Here is a 19344-nt window from a genome sequence, read left to right on the forward strand (position 1 = left end):
AACTGTTTTATTGTGGTTCTCTCACCTCCCTAGGAGATCAATGAGAACCTGGTAGCAAACTCTCCATACACTCCATCATGAAGTCGCAGCAAATCTAACCAATTAGGTTCTAGGTAATCTCTGCCATAACCAAGTAAAAACATCACTAAAACTTTCAACAGAGTCTCTTAATTCTTCCAACAAAGGCCATATATATAAGTCCCTCCAACACGTAATACTATCCTTACAAACAAGAAGCAAGAGTGCAATTATACTATGTATAAGATTGGAAAATTAAACAATCCACTCCTTTGTTATTTAACCTTATTCAGTAAACAATCCCTCTCAAAGTGCCACATGAGATGCTTAATCTTTAAAGGAAATGAATGTTGAACAATCGATCAATCTTTGATACTCTATAATCTAATAACGATAATCAACTACATCAACATGCTCATTAAATGTGTGAAATTGATGAACAACAGTCATAACAACATGCTCTTTTTTTTATGAACGTTATTAAGAAATTTACTCAAAGAGAAAGAATCAATTATAGAGAGACTTATTGATAAAAAAAAAAAGTCTTTTTAACGAGTGCTCTGCGGGCACTCTTTAAGGATTCTAAAAAAAGAATTTATTTTATAAAAAAGTCAAAGATTTTGATTTCTGGTGCATTTATTATACACATTTTTATGATAAATTTTCTTTTAAAGCCCTTAACCAATGTCCCGAAAGCATTGATTAACATTTCCCTAAAAAAAATATAGAAAACTTTATCTCGTGCTCAAAAAATAGAGACTTACAGCTAAGGGTAAGTGTTTCCTGCTATAAAAGAATATTAGTGACATGTATTTATCATGTCAATTGCATTGTAAGTCATAAAGATAGATATCCAAGTATCTTAAGTGCATCACAAAAGATCTATTTCAATAAAGTTCACCAAATATTTATAATTTATGTTCTTGTTAAGGGTGATATGTTCTTCTACTCTATACTAAACATGCATAGAAAATCTACACCAATGATTTATGTTAGTGGTAAAATTGTCAACCTTGAAACATTATTTTTGTCGGTTTTTTTTCTTACAAAACTCTATTATGTTGTTGGTGATATAAATATTTTATATTGCAACTTGTTATTATGTCAACATTACAAGTAATTTCGTAGATCAGAAAGAATCACAGAAACGAGAATCTGAACAAACCTTTATCCCCACCCGAGCCAAATTGGTAGTAGCCTTTTATCAATTATGGAAAATAAAAGGTGTAATCAGAATTATAAAAAATACATAAATGGTCATAAAATTGCAAATTAAAGTAAAGTAAAATAAATTGGCAAAAAAATTCAATGAAATTTTATTTTCTTCCAAAAGCAAAATATAGAAATTGGCCCACGGAAAATAAAATGATAGCAATAAGAGAAATGCAAGAGATATTCTTTTTTTAACATTCTCTTTAAATTAGAAAACTTACCAAACTTTCACCATTTTATATAAGTATTTTTAAAATGTATGATGTACATTAGTTTCGTACAATAAAAATAGTGCATGTTAGATTTTTTTTTTTGTTGAGAGAATAGTGCATGTTAGATAGCGAGTGTACATAACACTTTTCTACTAATAATATAAAGGAAAATATTAATAAATATCCTTAAAATAATTTTAAGTATTCAAAAGTAGTTACTTTTACATTAAAAAAATTATAATAGTTATGATTTTTGCATGCATTTGACTTGTATCTTCAAGTTTTTTTTTTTTTTTTTATTCTTTAAACAATACTCACTTGTTACCCTGATATAAATGATCAAGTAAAAATAGTGTAGGCCTTTTGTTTTTACAATGTTTAGCAAGTGTGTGATGAAATAAACTTTAAACAATGTTCACTCGTTAATGAGACCCTAATATAAATGATGGCTAAATTATATTTTTGGTCCCTTGACTATTTAGATAGTATCGCTTTGGTCCTTTAATTAAAATTCGATTTATTTTGGTCCCTTAACTTCTCTTCGTTACACATTTTGGTCCTTTCCATTAGTTTTAATTCAAAAACGTTAGGTTTTCTTCATTTTCTTCTAGAATTTTTCTGGGATTCTTGTTGTTGAAGGTTGATGGAGATGATATGAAGATGAAAAAGAGGTGAAGAAGATGAAGAAAATCTAACGTTTTTGAATTAAAACTAATGGAAATGACCAAAATGTGTAACGGAGAGAAGTTAAGGGACCAAAATAAATCGAATTTTAATTAAGGGACCAAATCGATACTACCTAAATAGTTAAGGAACATAAAATGCAATTAAGCCTATAAATGATCAAGTAAAAATAAAGGAAGCGGTTTGCTTTTACAATGTTTAACAAGTGCATGATGAAGTAAAATGTCAAAATTAATCCGGGGAATATCGAGTTTGAATTCGAGGGGAACAACGCTTAGCCAGTACGCATGAGTCGAATTAGTTGTTCATTTTTGGTGGGTCGAAAACCAGTGCAAAAGGAAAAAAAAATTGTCAAAAGTAGGACAAAAAAATGTAACATTTATTGTGGATAAAATAAAATAAAAATGATTATTGTCTCCTATTATTGTCAAAAAATAAAAGAAATAGTTTATTTTTGGTAAAGAGTTGCTACACAAACTGCGGGAGACAAGGGAAAGAAATTAGAAAAACTTGCTATACGGCAAAGAAAAGAAAAGAAATGAGGTCGGAATGAAATTGAAATGCAACCGAAATTGAAATGAAATTGTTATTAAATTCACGCGTAGTAGTCATGAAATCCGTGTAGTACTAATAGTCATCTTCACAAAAGTAGAGAGAGAAACAAAACAAAAAACAAAACAAATAAAAAAAAAAAACCACTGTGTGTGTTTGTGTGTAAGTCTTGTTTTTCTTCTCCTTTCTTTTCAACCTTCGTTGTCTTCACAGTGAATCTTGTAGCGAGATAAGCGCCTGCTCCTTCGGCATTTCCGCCACTTTTCAATGTTGTTTTTGTGAATATTATTTATTTACTTATTCATGGAAGATACTGAAGCAGCTTCATCTTTCAAAATGAACAATCATATGGAACAATTAACCATACCACAGTTTAATGCATCATCACAATCACAAATGCGAACTGTTACTAGAAATCATCATCATAATCAAAGAGGAGGTGGTATACCACCATCTCACCCACACCAGATCCCACCTATTTCACCTTACTCTCACATGAACAATCAGATCCCGGTTTCACGGCCGCAAATGCCGTCGCACAGTACAAGTCCTACACCTTCCCACACACGATCACTCTCTCAACCCTCTTTTTTCTCTCTCGACTCTCTTCCACCTCTCAGCCCTTGCACGTTTCGCGAATCTTCCTCCACGTCGGATCATGCTGACGTGTCCATGGAAGATCGTGACGTCACTTCTCATTCTCCGTTACCTCCGTTTGCTGCTAGAAACCCTTCTTTACCGCCGAGAAAATCTCACCGGCGTTCTAACAGTGATATTCCGTTTGGATTTTCTACTGTTTTGCAGTCTTCGCCGCCGTTGATTCCGCTGAGAGGAAGGGAAGGTGTTAAACCTAATTCTTCTGTGGTGAAAAGGGAAACGAATTGGGAACATGGTAATGTAGAGGAGAAGAAATCGTTGTCGCCGGAAGGTGAAGTTGTGGATGATCTTTTTTCTGCTTATATGAATTTGGATAACATTGATGCAATTAACGATGATAAAAACGCGGCTACTGATGATAGTAGAGCGAGTGGGACGAAGACTAATGGTGGTGATAGTAGTGATAATGAAGCTGAAAGTAGTGTTAATGAGAGTGGGGATAGTATGCAGAGGAGGGAAGGGAATAAGAGAAGTGCAGGAGGTGATATTGCACCGACTACGAGACACTATAGGAGTGTTTCGATGGATAGTTTTATTGGGAAGTTGAATTTCAATGATGAGTCTTTGAAGATGCCGCCTTCCCCTGGAGGGTTGATGTCGCCTGGTAATTCGGGGGATGGGAATAATGCGGCTTTTAGTTTGGAGTTTGGGAATGGTGAGTTTAGTGGGCCAGAGTTGAAGAAAATTATGGCTAATGAGAAACTTGCTGAGATTGCTATGGCTGATCCGAAGCGGGCTAAGAGGTGCTGTAATTGAATTATTCAACGTTTTAGTCAGTAACGTCAATATGGATGGTTAATTTTGACTTGGATGTTTTTTCGGTTATTTCAGGATTTTGGCTAATAGGCAATCGGCTGCGCGTTCCAAAGAGCGCAAAATGCGATATATTTCGGAGCTAGAACACAAGGTTCAGACTCTGCAGACTGAAGCCACTACACTTTCTGCACAACTTACTTTGTTGCAGGTGGGAACATTATTTATGTTTGTGAATGCATGTTTTAGTTTGGTAATTTCAGCTTAGTTTCTTTTTTTTACTAAGCCTTTGTTTGATATTGTGGCGCGTTTTGTAAAATTGCGGTGGAAATCAACGCTGACGTGAAAGCTACGTGTTGTAGCTTCTTTGTTTTCACGTTGATAATGCTTTGGGACTAACCAGAATAGGGAGTTGAAGTTAACACAAATGCAGGTTCAAACATGCACTAATTATTCCTATCTTTTTTGTGTATGCAGAGAGATTCAGTTGGACTCACTAACCAGAATAGTGAGTTGAAGTTCCGCCTTCAATCCATGGAACAGCAGGCAAAACTCCGAGATGGTATTTCTTTCAATCTTTTCAATCTCTAATTTTTTAAGGATTTGCAAAACAGACAACATTGCAACTCATTTTATGTTTATGGCTGAAAACTATCATGCTGAAAACTTAAAAGATGCATAGATTTTATTGTAAAGTAAGAAGATGGCTAATTAGGCATGCGGCGATTTGGGTTATTTGAAACACTAGAAATCATAGAATTTTTAAAAATGTGGTGAGGGATGTATATGAGATAATGGATGAAATCAAGGTGCTAGCTTGGAAATGGAGTTTGGTTAGGCTCAATATTCCTACTTGCTTGTACAATGAATGGAGTTGGAATCCGAGGGATTTCCTTTTGAGGTAAATAATGGAATCTAGGAGCAGCAGGAAGGCTTTCGAATTGGGTCGCGACACAGTTTTTTTGGGTACTTGGCAGACTGCTGTTCTGTGTTTGCGGCTGCCATTAGGGGCTGTCTATGCGGGTTTATATTTCCTGCTAAAGTATGGGTGTTTGGCCAAGGCGGTAGGTTCATAGGAGTGTGTTACTTGGGTGCATATCGGTTGTTCTTGGGGAGTCTCTTGGTTGTCTTCTTTGATCTTTAGGTGCTGTTACCGTACAGTGATATGGCTATCCTTTGTATTGTGTTTTTCTCCGCCTATTACGTCTTGTTCGGGTGGAAGTATTAATAAATTTGCCGATTAAAAAAAAATAAAAAAAATAACAGCTTAAGCTTTTAAGAATGTAGATTCCTGACACGGTACCAAAATTTGTTTGACCAAGTGTGGTTAGAAGTTTCATTCTCGCAGTTCCAGTTTTCCTTGATATTAATTTGAATTTCAATACAAGATTAAGTCGTCTGTTTAGCATTGGAAGATGGGTTGTAGGAATTAAAAAGCTAAGATTAGAACTTTTATTAGATACAAAACAGCGTTTGCACTAGGAGAAAAAACGTATTTTGATTATGGAATGAACATCACAGCCTGAGTTTGCTGATTCCATTACTGATGTTCAATTGTTTAAGCTGCCCCTTTATTAATTCATGTTCAAATTTCTGGGGGAGAGCTAAGTAATGTCTTGAGTCAGGTAACTTTTTTTTATGTAGGTTACTTAGTGCATGTTTGGACTTTGGATCAGCAGTGAGATTGGCAGAATTACGGTAGTCTACCGTGATTTTTGAAAAAATTATGCTTTGTAGTTTCATAAAATCACGGTGCTACCATGATCTGTTGCCGGACTCACCATCAATCAAGATGACTATGAACACGACAATCCTATTATAACATATATTTGGTTTGCCCTCAAATGCATGTTTTCCCTTTTGCTGAAACTAACTATAGATGAGATTTCCTTTATATAGCTAATTATGTTTGTAAGAGTTACTACTGTTTTTGGAAATAAGCATCATGGGAAAGCAGATGTAGAGTAGTTGGTTTTCTCTTCGCATTTGGTATATTTAATATACTTTGTGATGCGCACTTCTTTTCTATTAGAAGTATTAATAAAAGCCATAATATCTTGTCAACAACGATTATATACAATCTCTAGTAGTTGTCACCTGTATCACAAACAATTTTAGACTTAGTCGTAGGACTTTTCATCGATTGCTTTTTACTGATTACTTCTGATCTGTGTATCCTCATCTAATAGCTCTGAATGAGGCGCTTACTGCCGAGGTTCAAAGACTGAAGATTGTTACAGCTGAGCTGAATGGGGAGTCACTTCCTTCTAACTGCATGATTCCGCAACATTCTGTCAACCCTATGATGTTCCAACAACAGCATCAGCATCAGCAGCATCAACAACAACAGCAGCAGAATGGTAATGCCAACTCAAAGAATGAGTTAAAGCAATAGGTTGGATTGGAGGTCGTGCATACGGTTCTTAATATATTTGTTACTGTTTCATTGCACTCAGTTTCACATATTTACAGAAGTATTCCTTAGTTGTTATGGTCGTAAGTTCGATTCGCAATGCCTATCTAGCTCGGTCACAAAGTCTATATACAAGTCCTAATTCCTGTCTTATATTTAAATATAGCTCATATTTAATTTCAGTACATATCTGAAATTGTAAGCATTATTTGAACATGATTTGTTTTATGATAACATTTAGATGAAGTCACAAATTTTATTTTTTGGTAAATAATGAGCATTCTATTGTTTTTCTATTCAAACCGGTTTTGTCGTAAGGACTAATTGAAGCTAAGGTTCAATGCATTAAATTAATGGCGAAATGAATAATTCAGTGATAAGGATTGAATTTTGATGCATATCTTCTCATGTACTGCTGTCTATTCTATATTCTAACCCACCTTGAAAAGAGCACAGAAGTTAGGTTTATGTGGGATCCGTTATTAATTCGATGGTATATATTTCTGCAAAATATATTTTGTTGAACTTGACAATTTTCATTAACCACCAAGTCTTATTTCAGTAGGTGAGATGACATAATTACACGATTTTTTCTATGACATTAATAATTACCAACAATGATAGAGTTTTTGTTAAATAAAAAAAAAAAGGATATATCAAAAGTAATTATGTTTGTTCAAAAAAATTATGTTTATGATTAGATTTACATAACTTTATAATGAATTTTTATCGGTTTTATACTTTTCTTCAATTTTGGTGAAGAATAGAACTTTCTAATGTCTCTCAACATCAATGACGATAAAAAAAAGTGAAATAATTGAAAAGGTTGCAATGTACAGTACTTAAATTGTCTATATTATTATTTTTATAGTTAACAAGGAAGTTTTAAAAAATAATTCTAAAATTACATCAAAATATAATTAGACAAATTAACAATTGATCGTTCACTTAACTCAATTTCTCAACAAAAAAATGAGTATAAACTAAACAGGAAAAGGTAATGGAAGTGGAGTTGTGTTAAATAAATACTGGAAGATTTTTTTTTTGAAGGAAAATAAATACTGGAAGATGACAATAGATATTCTCACTATGCTAATAGGGTTAATTATCATATAAAAATTCAACTAATTAGTGATCATCATATTTATGTTTTAGAGATCACATTTCATATACAAGGACCCAGTTATTTTTTGAATTTATATTTTTTCGTTAACGAATTTTTTGGATTTATATGATGACTAACTAAGTTGAACAAGGCATTTACAAAAATATGAATGTGTCGCTGGTTTCTTTTTATGAAACTGGTAATAAATAAACATGAGTTGATATAATAAGCATCAAGTCAGGATGGCCGAGTGGTCTAAGGCGCCAGACTCAAGTTCTGGTCTTCGAGAGAGGGCGTGGGTTCAAATCCCACTTCTGACAATTTTTTCAAAATTAATATTTTTTTTTAATTTTATTTTGCTGGAACAATTGAAAAGAATTGTGCAAGCCAAAATGCATAGCCTAATCCTCATGACAAAATACCATTTTTCATTGCAGGATATAGCTTCTCGCTGACTTTGTATGTTTTGCATCCAACAATTCAATATTTAGATTTCTTTGTGAATGAAATCCAAGGGTCATCCACTCCTCCATGGATGGATATTTCGAGCTATGGTGTTACCACCGTGGTACAAACGATCAAAGGTATCCGAACTAGAAGATGTTACAGAGGAGGGAACGAGAGCATAATTTGGAAAATGAACTTGTGAATTGCATTTCTTAAACAATGAACTCCATGCATTGATACATGTAATCATGTGAAGTAACAAGAATCAAGACAAGCAAAGTTTGGCTACATTGAAATTTTACAAATAAATAATCAAGCCTTGTCTCATTAAATAAAGTTTGTTATATGGAGACGTCTTAATGTAAGACTTGGTATCTATGAGGTACTTCATTGGGGAAATATTTTGAATACCTAGTGGGAATAAGGTCTCAAAGGAGACTTCCAATCTTAACTGGGATCCACGCTTTTTATATTGAGTTGAGTTATTATAATTTATAACATCCATTTATATGACAAATTTTAAGACAACCAAAATTTTACAAAAAAAATGAAGGATTGGTACAAAAATCAAAACAATTGAGAGAAAAAGTAAAAACATAATGTGAGTATGAGAGATAAAGTTATCATAAAAGTTATCAAAAATGATTGTTCAAATATCATTTCTTTTTTATATTAGAATATTGAAATGTCCCACTCTTCCACCCTTTTGTCTCTCTCACTCACTCACACATTCGACGCAACATCTTCATCTCTACTTTTATTTTATTCTCATGTTGATTCTTTACCGCTTAATCGATCAACAATATGTCGCATACATGGTCAAAAGAATAGCTTTCTTACCTATTCTTTCTTAGGACTCAACAATAAACCGGATCAATTGCCATCTTCGTTATATGGAGAAGACTATATTGACTATTTACACAATATATTGAGATATCCCAAGCTGCTCACAAGTCACAACAAACAAAACAGCAAGAGGTTCAAACGATATAACACTAAAGAGACAAAGAGATCGAACTTTTTTTTTTTTATTAAGTATCTAATCTTTAACCTTGAATTCAAATGCAAAATTTTAAGAGGTTTATTTTGGTAAACTGATTATTTTTTTGATAATGAAATGTAAACAGATTTTTTTATTTATCCCGAGTCCACGTTGAGTTGCATGCTGCTACCAATTAAGCTATTTAAATCACCGAATTTTTCATCATCATTAATCAGTACCACCACCACATCATATACATGCAGCAATGGGCGGAACCCTTGCTCATTGAACTTATGTATAATGTTTCTTGTGATTTTTGGTTGGTCTATCGCATTTAATTTTCAAAGAACACGTCTTCAATAAATTCTGGGGTTTATGAGAAGAGGAACATGACAAAGTTGCCGTGTTTTCACAAACGTGGAAGCATTAGAATGATTTTGTAAGAAAACAACGTGAAAACCAAGTATATGCCTGTTATGACTATCCTAATACTTTCATTTGAGCTCTTGAAATCTTTATATGTTCAATTTAATATGCAAATAAGGGTAGTTGTAAAAGTTGCATCAAGTACATAAATTGTATAATTATTACATACGAATGCAAAGAATATATTGCAGTTTTAGAATTGAGACATGAGTACAATTGATAAAGGGAATTTCCACAACAATTGTGAATTTTGAACTGTACTTTTCCAACTAACAGTAAAGGGAAATTGTAGCAACAAGGACACCGTTTGTTTTTAGGGAAAATAGAAAAGAATTTACAATTTGTTGCAAAATCAATGGAATCTTAAATAGGGAGAAAACAAGAAAGTAAACCTCTAAAAAAAAATAAAAATAGAAACTAGTACAAACAAAGAAGAGCAAATACAACTTTTTTTAACAAGGAAAAAGTTGAGATGAGTTGAATCCCTATGTTCATCAAGATCCCCACATAACGAAGACTTTTGAGATATGACTCAACTCTTTATAATCTGGACCAACTACTTTGAACAAGCAACGGTGAAATTTTTCATTATTTTACCGAGTAAACATGAAGTTGCGTTTGTTTAATTAGGATTGCCCTTTCTTTCAACTACCAAAAAAAACAAAAGTATACAAGAAATGGAGATGGAACGGGCAAAAGAAATATCCAAAACTATAGGAATATAAGTTGTTTTGAATAAAACCCTATATTAAGTAAAAAGAGGCAAAGAAAACACATGCAAAGTTCTTATGTCACTTTTCTTAGTTCTAGATGACAAAAGCTCTAAATAACAGATCTGTAATTATCACTATTAAGCACTGGTCTTCAGAATCTAGATGAACTCTATATGGAGCTCACAACTGTGGTTAGATCACACAGATACCCTTAATATTATGAAAGAGTAATACAAAATCCCAAGTGCAAAATCATAAATATGAAGCAAAAGTTCTCAAAGACCAGTAGCAGTATTCACCTCTTTTGGTGGATTTCTGTTGGCTTGAACCCAACCACCATCAATTTGTTCCAAACTCCCATTCAAACCATCATCAACAAAGTCACCAACCCTTTTAACCTTAAGCTCTCTAGGCTCAACAGGGTATTTCCCAGAGAAACAAGCATAACAAAAATTAGGAGAATCATTACCCAACATACTATGCAAGCTATTAATTGGAAGAAAAGCAAGTGAATCAGATCCAATAAAATCCCTTATTTCTTCAACACTCATCCTATTAGATATCAGCTCCTCTGAGCTAGGTGTATCCACACCATAGTAACAAGAACCAATAATTGGTGGACTTGCAATTCTCATGTGAACTTCTTTTGCACCTGCTTCCTTAAGCAACCTCACAATCTTGGACGATGTTGTTCCCCTCACAATTGAGTCATCAACGACAACAACCCTTTTACCTTCAAGCACAGCACGAACAGGCGAAAGCTTCAACTTCACACCAAAATCCCTAATTTTCTGAGATGGCTCAATGAAAGTCCTTCCTACATAGTGTGACCTAATCAACCCTTGCTGAAAAGGAACACCAGCTTTCGCAGCATAACCAAGAGCAGCCACAACACCAGAATCAGGAACAGCTATCACAACATCACAATCAACAGGACTCTCAGTAGCAAGCACCTCACCAAATCGCCTACGCGATTCATACACAGACCTACCAAAAACAACAGAATTAGGCAAAGCAAAGTAAATATGCTCGAAGATACACTGCTTCGGCTGCGGATGTGCCATCAAACAAAGCGATTGAATCCCATTATTATCAACCACAATAACCTCACCAGGGAAAACTTCCCTCTCATAAGTAGCTTCAATCAAATCAAGAGCACAAGTCTCAGAAGCAAAAACAACAGCACCATTACTTCTCCTCCCCATAACCAAAGGCCTAAACCCAAATGGATCCCTCACAGCAACAAGCTTATCCTCAGTAACAAACACAATCGAATAAGCACCTTCAAGCTTCTCACATGCATCAACAATTCTTAAAATAAAAGGTCTATGCTTTGAAGTAGCAATCAAATGAAGAACAACTTCAGTATCAGAAGTAGTGTTAAAAATCGAACCTTTTTCTTCAAGCTTAGCTCTTAAAGTACGATAATTAACTAAATTACCGTTATGAGCAACACCAACAGAACCAAAACGGTACCCAGCAACAAAAGGTTGAACATTCTTCAACATGGACTGTCCAGCAGTAGAATAACGAACATGGCCGATGGCTAAGCTTCCGGGTAACTGATCGAGTTTGGTTTCGTTGAAGACATCGGAGACAAGACCAACACCGGTGATGGATTGAAGAACGTTGTTGTTAACGGTGACGATTCCAGCGCCTTCTTGGCCGCGGTGTTGGAGAGCGTGGAGGGCTAAGTAGCAGAGACGGGAGGCTTCTGAGTCGCCGTAGATACCAACAACGCCGCACTCTTCACGAGGCTTGTCGTCGTTGATGAAAACAACCTCGTCTTGTGGGTGGTTTTTGTTGGAGAGGATGATGTCGGAAATTGGGTTTTTGGAGGAGGAAGTGAGGAAAAGGGGTTTTCGGGTGTCGGAGAGAGAGGGGAGAGTAGGTTTATGGAGGGATGTGGAGAAGAAGCGATTGTTGTTGGGAGGGAGAAGGGAGGGTTTCGCTAAGGAAGAAGAGAGAGTTTGAGTTGCGGCCATTGTTATGCGAAAGAGAAGAGTGAGGAAGACTTGGATGACAAAGTCAGTTCTAGGTTTTCAGTGTTACTTTAGTTTAGGGCGCCCAAAATGCCACCACTATTCATTTTTCTTTTGTGGAATATTTTTATTTTTAGTTACAACTTATACTATTAATAGATTTTTTTTTTTAATTGAGATATTTAGTTTATATGGCCCAAAATATCGTATTAGTTATTCAACAAATCTAAAAGTGTTTTTTTTTTTTTTTGTTTATGATAGAGATGAGACAAAGTATTCTTTATTAAAATAGAATCATATCATAAGTTATCTACGGTTGTCCCATGAGATACATGTATATTTAGAGTTTTGAGTTCATAACTAATCCTTCCACTATAAAGGCTAACTCATGGTATAGGTCTAGGTGCGTTATTTTCTAACCCTAAAACCTCACACCCACGACGCTTATTTACTTGATCGTAGGAGTTTTGTAAGTACACCACCATCTTTTGTGGAGTCGTCGATCAATGTCTACCGTCTTCAACCCTCAATCACTGCCTTAGATCAAAGATGTTAGGTCTGCAAAAAAATAATCAATGGAGGCATATATATGAAGGGTACTTGTCTATTTCATCATTGTTGTTCTAAGATGCAATGGTTAACTTAAGACGTCAATACCCAGTGGCTAGCATCGTTGTTAATAGCATGCAACACCACCAAGTTGGTGGAATTACTACTTCATCTTCATCATATAAAGTGAATTCGAACCAAACTTAAAATTTAAACCATGTCATTTCTCGTTCCATGACTAGAAGAATTCCACCCTTGAACATCGTTCAAGAGACTAACAACCTACTCGGTGACCTCTTAGCAACCGTCCATAAACAATCCATGATCATCACGAAGCAAGGTGAGCACCTGACATTTGGTAATCTTGTTGCTCATTGTTGAAAACCAATATCCTCGTAAACAACATGTCCACCTCATGGTGATGGTTGTCATGGACAACCACGACATCTATCACATCTTGGTTGCCTCAAAAAGATTTTTCTCGTTGTCTTCAGTCATACGGTTCTATTTGTCTCCAGTTCTGCGGATCCCCTACGGTTATAGTGGGGATCATACCACCATAATAAATAACCAAACATTTTTTTATAGGAAAAATAACCAAACTTCTATCATTCTAATCAAATATGCAATAATAATATTAAATTAAAAGTTAAGATATTTTTTGTGATTCTTATGCTATGAAGTATAAATACTCCTCGAATTAAGAAATGTAATTGAGGTAAAATTGATGTGGATAAAAAATGTAGTTGGAGGTAGACTTTGGAGACTTAATTCACTCATTTAAAAATTAAGAACAAAATTCGTCAAATAGTAATATTTGAAGAGTCAAAAGTGGAAATAATGGTTAATTCTATTGTGCACGTGAATTAAGTTTTACATTATGCACAAATTAGTTTTTACTATTGAATTAATAAATCTCACAATTAGATTAGGTGATGTATGATGAGACTTGTTGATCTAATGGTATAAAACACATTTGTATATATGGTACAAACTATTTTACTTATGCATATTACACAAAGCCGCAAATAATTCATCAAATTATTAAATGTATTAATTATATCAAATTATTAGAAATCTTGCTAACAAGTGTTCTACGAACATCGTTTAAGGAACTTACGAAAAGAAATTTTATCTTAAAAATACAAATCAAACACATGTAAGATGTCTTGCTATAAAGACTAACGAGAAAAAGACTAAGCATCAAGAAGTAATAACTTTATCGTAAGGACCCTAGTTAGCTTTTTCTAATTACTAAATGAATAATATCCAATGGCTTGTTACATGCTTAAGAAACACGCTTGCTATTTTACAAATCAAAAAATACGCTTGATACATGCACGCAGAATCTGAAGGTGTTGTTGTCACAAGACATTATATTATGTAAGCAAGAAGACCATTCCTGATAATCATGCACATGCAGCTTTCTCATTCACTTGCTACTTATTAGTTGCTGCTACAAAATGCCCGATCATTGAAAACATTCAAGATTGGAAAGATGCTCACAATGGCATGCTAATGCTCAAGTCAAACACACGTGAATTCTTGCATGGTGAGGCTAGTAAAAATAGAATCCATATAAATACAAATACAATCGATATACCATAGTTAATTTTTTTACAAAAATAAAATGATATTCATTCTTTCAAATTGATAGAGTATATCATTTAACATCGCTAAAAACATAAAAAATAAATTTACGAACAAACTCACAACGTCCAAGTTAATAAACATACAATGACAAAATACTAGTATGTAGTTACTGTTATAAATAATTAACTTAGTGGATGTTCATCAGTAGTCTTCCACCTTCCTATAACTCCATAAATGAATAGATGGTTAGTGGTCCTTAATTACTTTGATCATTCACTTGTTCATATTGTATCCTATAAATAGGACTTGTATTATAGTGTAAAGACACGCTTGTGAAAAAAATAATACATAAAGTTTTCACCTTTTTATCTTTGATCTTGTCCTTTTATTTTATTTTATATCAGTTACTAGTTAGTTGAGATGATTGGATTTAGAGTTGATGACTAATTAATTATCAAGCACTAGTTTTTATTTTTTATTTTTTATATATATACAATTAAGCACTAGTTTTAAAGCTAAGTTCTTCGTCTTATTTTGCTCAAATCTTCACCGGAACACATTTGCTTTAAGCTTACAGGTTTAATTTGTTGGTTGGTCATTATTTTCACTTTAGTAAATAATACTACTACGTGCATAATTGCATAAAATTAACAAATATACACTTAACTAACTAGCTTTGCATCTTTTATTTGACATCTGCAGATATTGATCAAAATAGGATATTGAATAGAAGCTTTGATGTTTTATTTTGTGAATTAGTCCAAAAGGCCACTTGCAAACTTAACCATCAAAGGTGGACCATAACCGAGTCAACTAGACGAGGAAGGATATACACCACACTCATTTGTCATCACTAGTAGTAATACCACACTTTATTATATGGATTTAGATATTTTTATTTTTTTTAGGGATAAATCAAAATTGTTTTTTAATTTTTATTTTAGAAAAGTATTTTGAAAACTCTTGTCAAGTTGGACATGGTCGATTAGATAGATGGATGGAATATACAAACTTTATATAATTCGGTGGAAAAACCTTGCCAAACAATATAAAAGGATTAGGCACAGCACTAGTGCAGATAACACAGTCCATAAACCTTTTTGCTCACAGTGGACTGTACAATTTTATGGGAGTATTTGAAATAGTTTATTTTTTCTCTTCTAAAACGACAATAATTTAAAAACACACAAGAGTTTATATTTACTTCATGGAAAAACTAAAACAGAAGTTGAAAAAAAATGTTAGTGTCAATATTCTTCTAAACACAATGTTGTATTGTTTGAGATTCATGAGTTCCACACAAGATTTATGCTGGATCACGTAATTTAGTTGTTAAAAAAAAAATCACATAATTTAGGGGAGCTTATTTAAATTTAAATAAATGTAGGAGATTGTGCCTTAAAAATCAGCAATTTTGAGTTTTTGGTACATTTGATTCGAATTAAGACCGAGTGTGATTTAAATTATGATAGATTTTTTGGCTATCATGATTTTCAGGTATGTGTGGTTGGAATCATAATATGAATATGATTCGAATCACAACTACGTTTTTATCTTTTATATAGAGTTTTTTTGACAAACATGTGATACAACTCATAAAATACAACCTAAAGAGAGAGAATAGCTGAAAAACCCAGGGCTTGACTATTGAGAGCACTTGGACGTGGTTTTCGGTTTGAGAAAAACATGAAAAATATTTTTGGTGGTCTAGAAGCATTAGAGGAAGGATACAAATTTTCTATATTGAGATCTTGAGTGATTCATCTTTGAGTGGGTTGAGAGAGAAGTTGGTGATTGTACTTGGTGAGCAATTAACAATAATTTTTTAATCACTTTTGCATCTCTCTTGGAGAGTTCTTAAAGTTAATTTCTTGTTATATTTTTAGATCTCTTTGTAAAGAATCATTTATAGTGGATCACATGGTTGCTATCTCCTCCAAATATAAGTCAATTTTGACCAAAATGTATAAATAAATTTTTGGTGTGTTTGTTTCTCTCTTTCTTTATCTCGTTGTTCTTTGATTATGATTGTAGATTTTGCTATAAATATGGGTTGCTAAATTTGTTTTAGGTTGAATATTGTTACCTGGACTATTTTAGTTGGTGGTTGTCATTGTTATTTACTCCATATATCTTTGTTTTGGTGTGATTTGTTCAACTTCACAACAATAAGAAAGTTCTTTTCCCTCAAAAACAATAAGAAAGTTCTTTATGTAATTAGTAGGTCCTATGGTCTAAAAAGAATATTACACATGAAATGTGAAGAAATAAAGAACTGTAGGTTCAAATTTGCAATATAACACCTCAAACATCTATAAACTATCATATGAAGTGTACTTACGACACTCATCTTAGAGAAATGTTAAAGACACTGTATTTCTAAGGGTTTATCTAACATACGCAACATTGCATATGTTAAGATATCTAAAAGTAGTAATTTTTTATTGAAAAACAAAACTTATTTATCAAAAAGCTACATATTTAATATGAAATGCACAAATTCCAAGTCAAAATTACCACTTTAAACTTCTTAACATGTGCAAATTTGCACATGATAGAAAAACCCTATTTCTAATACTCTCTATAACATTTACTTTCTCTTAAAGGATGAAACTTATGTAGATCCCATACTTTGGAAATGGATCTCACGTAAAGTGGTGAGATCCACATGAGTTTCATTCAATAAATAAATGAGTATTATAGGGAGTGATAGAAAGATAATGTTCTTAGCATTTGTCCTCCTCTTATTATTCTCTATCTTTTTTTTTTGGTCAAGTAGTTTAATTGATAGAACTCACACAATTTAATTGTGGAGAAGTGGGGAGTTCGGGGTTCGAACGTCGGCCCCTGCATATAATATGTAATATCGCTACCAACTGAGTTAAGCTCACGGAGATATAATTCACTATTTTTTTTTGTTGCTAAGTCGCCTCTTATTATTCGTTGTTCACATTATAAAAATATTTTATTATATTATCATTGATCGTGGGCCGCCTAATATAGTTCTTTTGTTTTAATAAAATTGATTTTCTCACACAAAGAATTGCTCTCATACACAATTAAAATACGAAAATGCATCCAGCTGCAGTTAACTGTCGTTGTCTCTGATCTGACAGTAGTTAACTCCTATTGGCTACAACACGCTTAACTGTAGTTGCGATATGGACATATTCTAGAACATAACAACATGCAATCCCATATGTTCAAAACATAATCAAACTCAACCAAACCTTCTCCAAAATTCCTGAAACCAACTACATCCATTTTCTTCAACTTCAAGCAACTAATCAATCTAATTACAAGTAGGGCTACATGTAGGTCTAGTGTATAATAACCAGGGGCGGTTTTACCGTATGGCGACCTCGGGCGGTCGCCCGGGCTCGATCGAATTTTTTTGCATATTAGGCCCAACCCAAAAGCCCATTAACACACTTACAAAAAAAAATTAGGCAAAATCTTTAAGTTCACAAACAAACGCGCGCGCTTAACACATGAAAAGAAAGGTTCACTCTCTAACTCTCTCCCATTCTCAGCTATCGCTCTCTGCCTCTCTCAATTCTCATCTGTCTTTTTTCTTCTTCAATAGCTATGGTTGCTAGTCTCTTCTCTGATTGCTAATCTCTTCTCATTCACTCTAAAGGTAATCTCTTCTTCTCCATCCTTGATCGTTACAAGTTATCTATTTCAAGGATACGAGGGCAAGGATATGATGGAGCTTCAAATATGAGAGGTGAATTTAATGGTTTGCAAAGAAAGATCTTAGATGAAAACCCTTATGCTTTCTATGTCCATTGTTATGATCACCGCTTGCAATTGGTGATTGTGTCCGTTGCTAGTAGTTTCTCATCTATTAATGATTTCTTTGAGTACATCTCCTTGATTGTAACAACATCTAGTACATCTTGCAAGAGAAGGGATGCTTTGACGGAGGCACAACATAAAGATATTTTGCATAGACTTGAGAGTGGTGAGATATCTACAGGAAGGGGCTCGCACCAATCATCTACTCTCGCTAGACCCGGGGATACTAGGTGGGGTTCACATCATACTACCTTGCTTCGTCTGGATCAGATGTGGTCCTCCGTGTTAGTGGTGCTTAGTATGGTTCATGAAGATGGACGTGGACCATCTCAAGCGGCGGGTTTGATAGAAAAAATGGAGAGCTTTAAATTTTCTTTCATTTTGAAGTTAATGTTAAAGTTGTTTGGTATCACAAACAAGCTTTCAAAAATCTTGCAAAGAAAAGATCTTAATATTGTGCTTGCCATGGAATTAATTAATGTTGTCAAAACTCGGTTGGCCACATTGAAAGATAGTGGTTGGGATAATTTATTTGTTGATGTACAAGAATTTTGTGTTGCTAAAGGTATTCCAGTGTCAAATATGGATGAAGAAATACCGGTTCGAGGTCGTTCAAGATTAGAAGGGAAGACTGTTACTAATCTTCACCATTACCGGGCCGAGATTTTTTATGTTGCTATTGACAAAATATGTGTGGAGATGGATCATCGCTTTAGTGAAGGAAGTAACATTGTGCTTAATTGCTTCTCATGTCTTGACCCTAAGAACTCTTTCTTCAAGTTTGATGTTGATAAACTTGCTCGTCTTGCTGATATATATCATGCAGATTTTTCTGATGATGACCATGGAACAATAAGGGAGCAGCTTGAGACTTATGTACTTCAAGTGAAAAGGCATGCTTCCTTTTCTTCTTGTGAAGATGTTCAAAGTTTGGCTATGAAGATGGTTCAAACTGAGAAACATTTGGTATTTTCATTGGTCTACAAACTCATTGAGTTGGCTTTGATATTGTCAGTGTCGACAACATCCGTTGAAAGAGCTTTTTCAGCAATGAAGATTATCAAGACTAAATTGCGCAACAAGATCAACAGTGTGTGGTTAAATGACTTGATGATATGTTACACCGAGCGGGAGATATTCAAGTCACTTGATGATGTTGATATTATTCGAACATTCACCGAAAAGAGGTCTCGAAAAGGGCATTTACAAGCGAACAGACCATTGAAACATGGTTGGATTTTTTGA

At 33.9% G+C, this 19344-nt stretch overlaps 3 protein-coding genes and 1 non-coding gene across 4 annotated transcripts; 3 read left to right on the plus strand and 1 right to left on the minus strand.

Annotated features, from left to right (window-relative positions):
- Nucleotides 1-2784: 2784 nt before the first annotated feature.
- LOC11444362 (bZIP transcription factor 29) lies at nucleotides 2785-6775 on the plus strand. The gene is made up of 4 exons (XM_003607035.4): nucleotides 2785-4078; nucleotides 4167-4299; nucleotides 4566-4650; nucleotides 6278-6775. The coding sequence occupies exons 1-4, from the start codon at nucleotides 2982-2984 to the stop codon at nucleotides 6481-6483; spliced, it is 1521 nt and encodes a 506-aa protein (XP_003607083.1). The 5' UTR covers nucleotides 2785-2981; the 3' UTR covers nucleotides 6484-6775.
- A 1067-nt stretch (nucleotides 6776-7842) lies between these two features.
- Nucleotides 7843-7926, plus strand: TRNAL-CAA (transfer RNA leucine (anticodon CAA)). The gene has a single exon. It is a non-coding gene; the product is annotated as a tRNA-Leu (tRNA).
- A 2099-nt stretch (nucleotides 7927-10025) lies between these two features.
- Nucleotides 10026-12261, minus strand: LOC11438087 (amidophosphoribosyltransferase, chloroplastic). The gene has a single exon (XM_003607037.4). The coding sequence runs from the start codon at nucleotides 12157-12159 to the stop codon at nucleotides 10450-10452; it is 1710 nt and encodes a 569-aa protein (XP_003607085.1). The 5' UTR covers nucleotides 12160-12261; the 3' UTR covers nucleotides 10026-10449.
- Nucleotides 12262-18021: 5760 nt separating this feature from the next.
- On the plus strand, nucleotides 18022-19344 carry LOC112420878 (zinc finger MYM-type protein 1-like). Its single transcript, XM_039832758.1, has one exon. It carries the CDS (start codon nucleotides 18022-18024, stop codon nucleotides 19342-19344), a length of 1323 nt encoding a protein of 440 aa, XP_039688692.1.

The sequence above is a fragment of the Medicago truncatula genome, chromosome 4, assembly GCF_003473485.1.
Source record: "Medicago truncatula cultivar Jemalong A17 chromosome 4, MtrunA17r5.0-ANR, whole genome shotgun sequence".
Lineage (NCBI taxonomy): Eukaryota > Viridiplantae > Streptophyta > Magnoliopsida > Fabales > Fabaceae > Medicago > Medicago truncatula.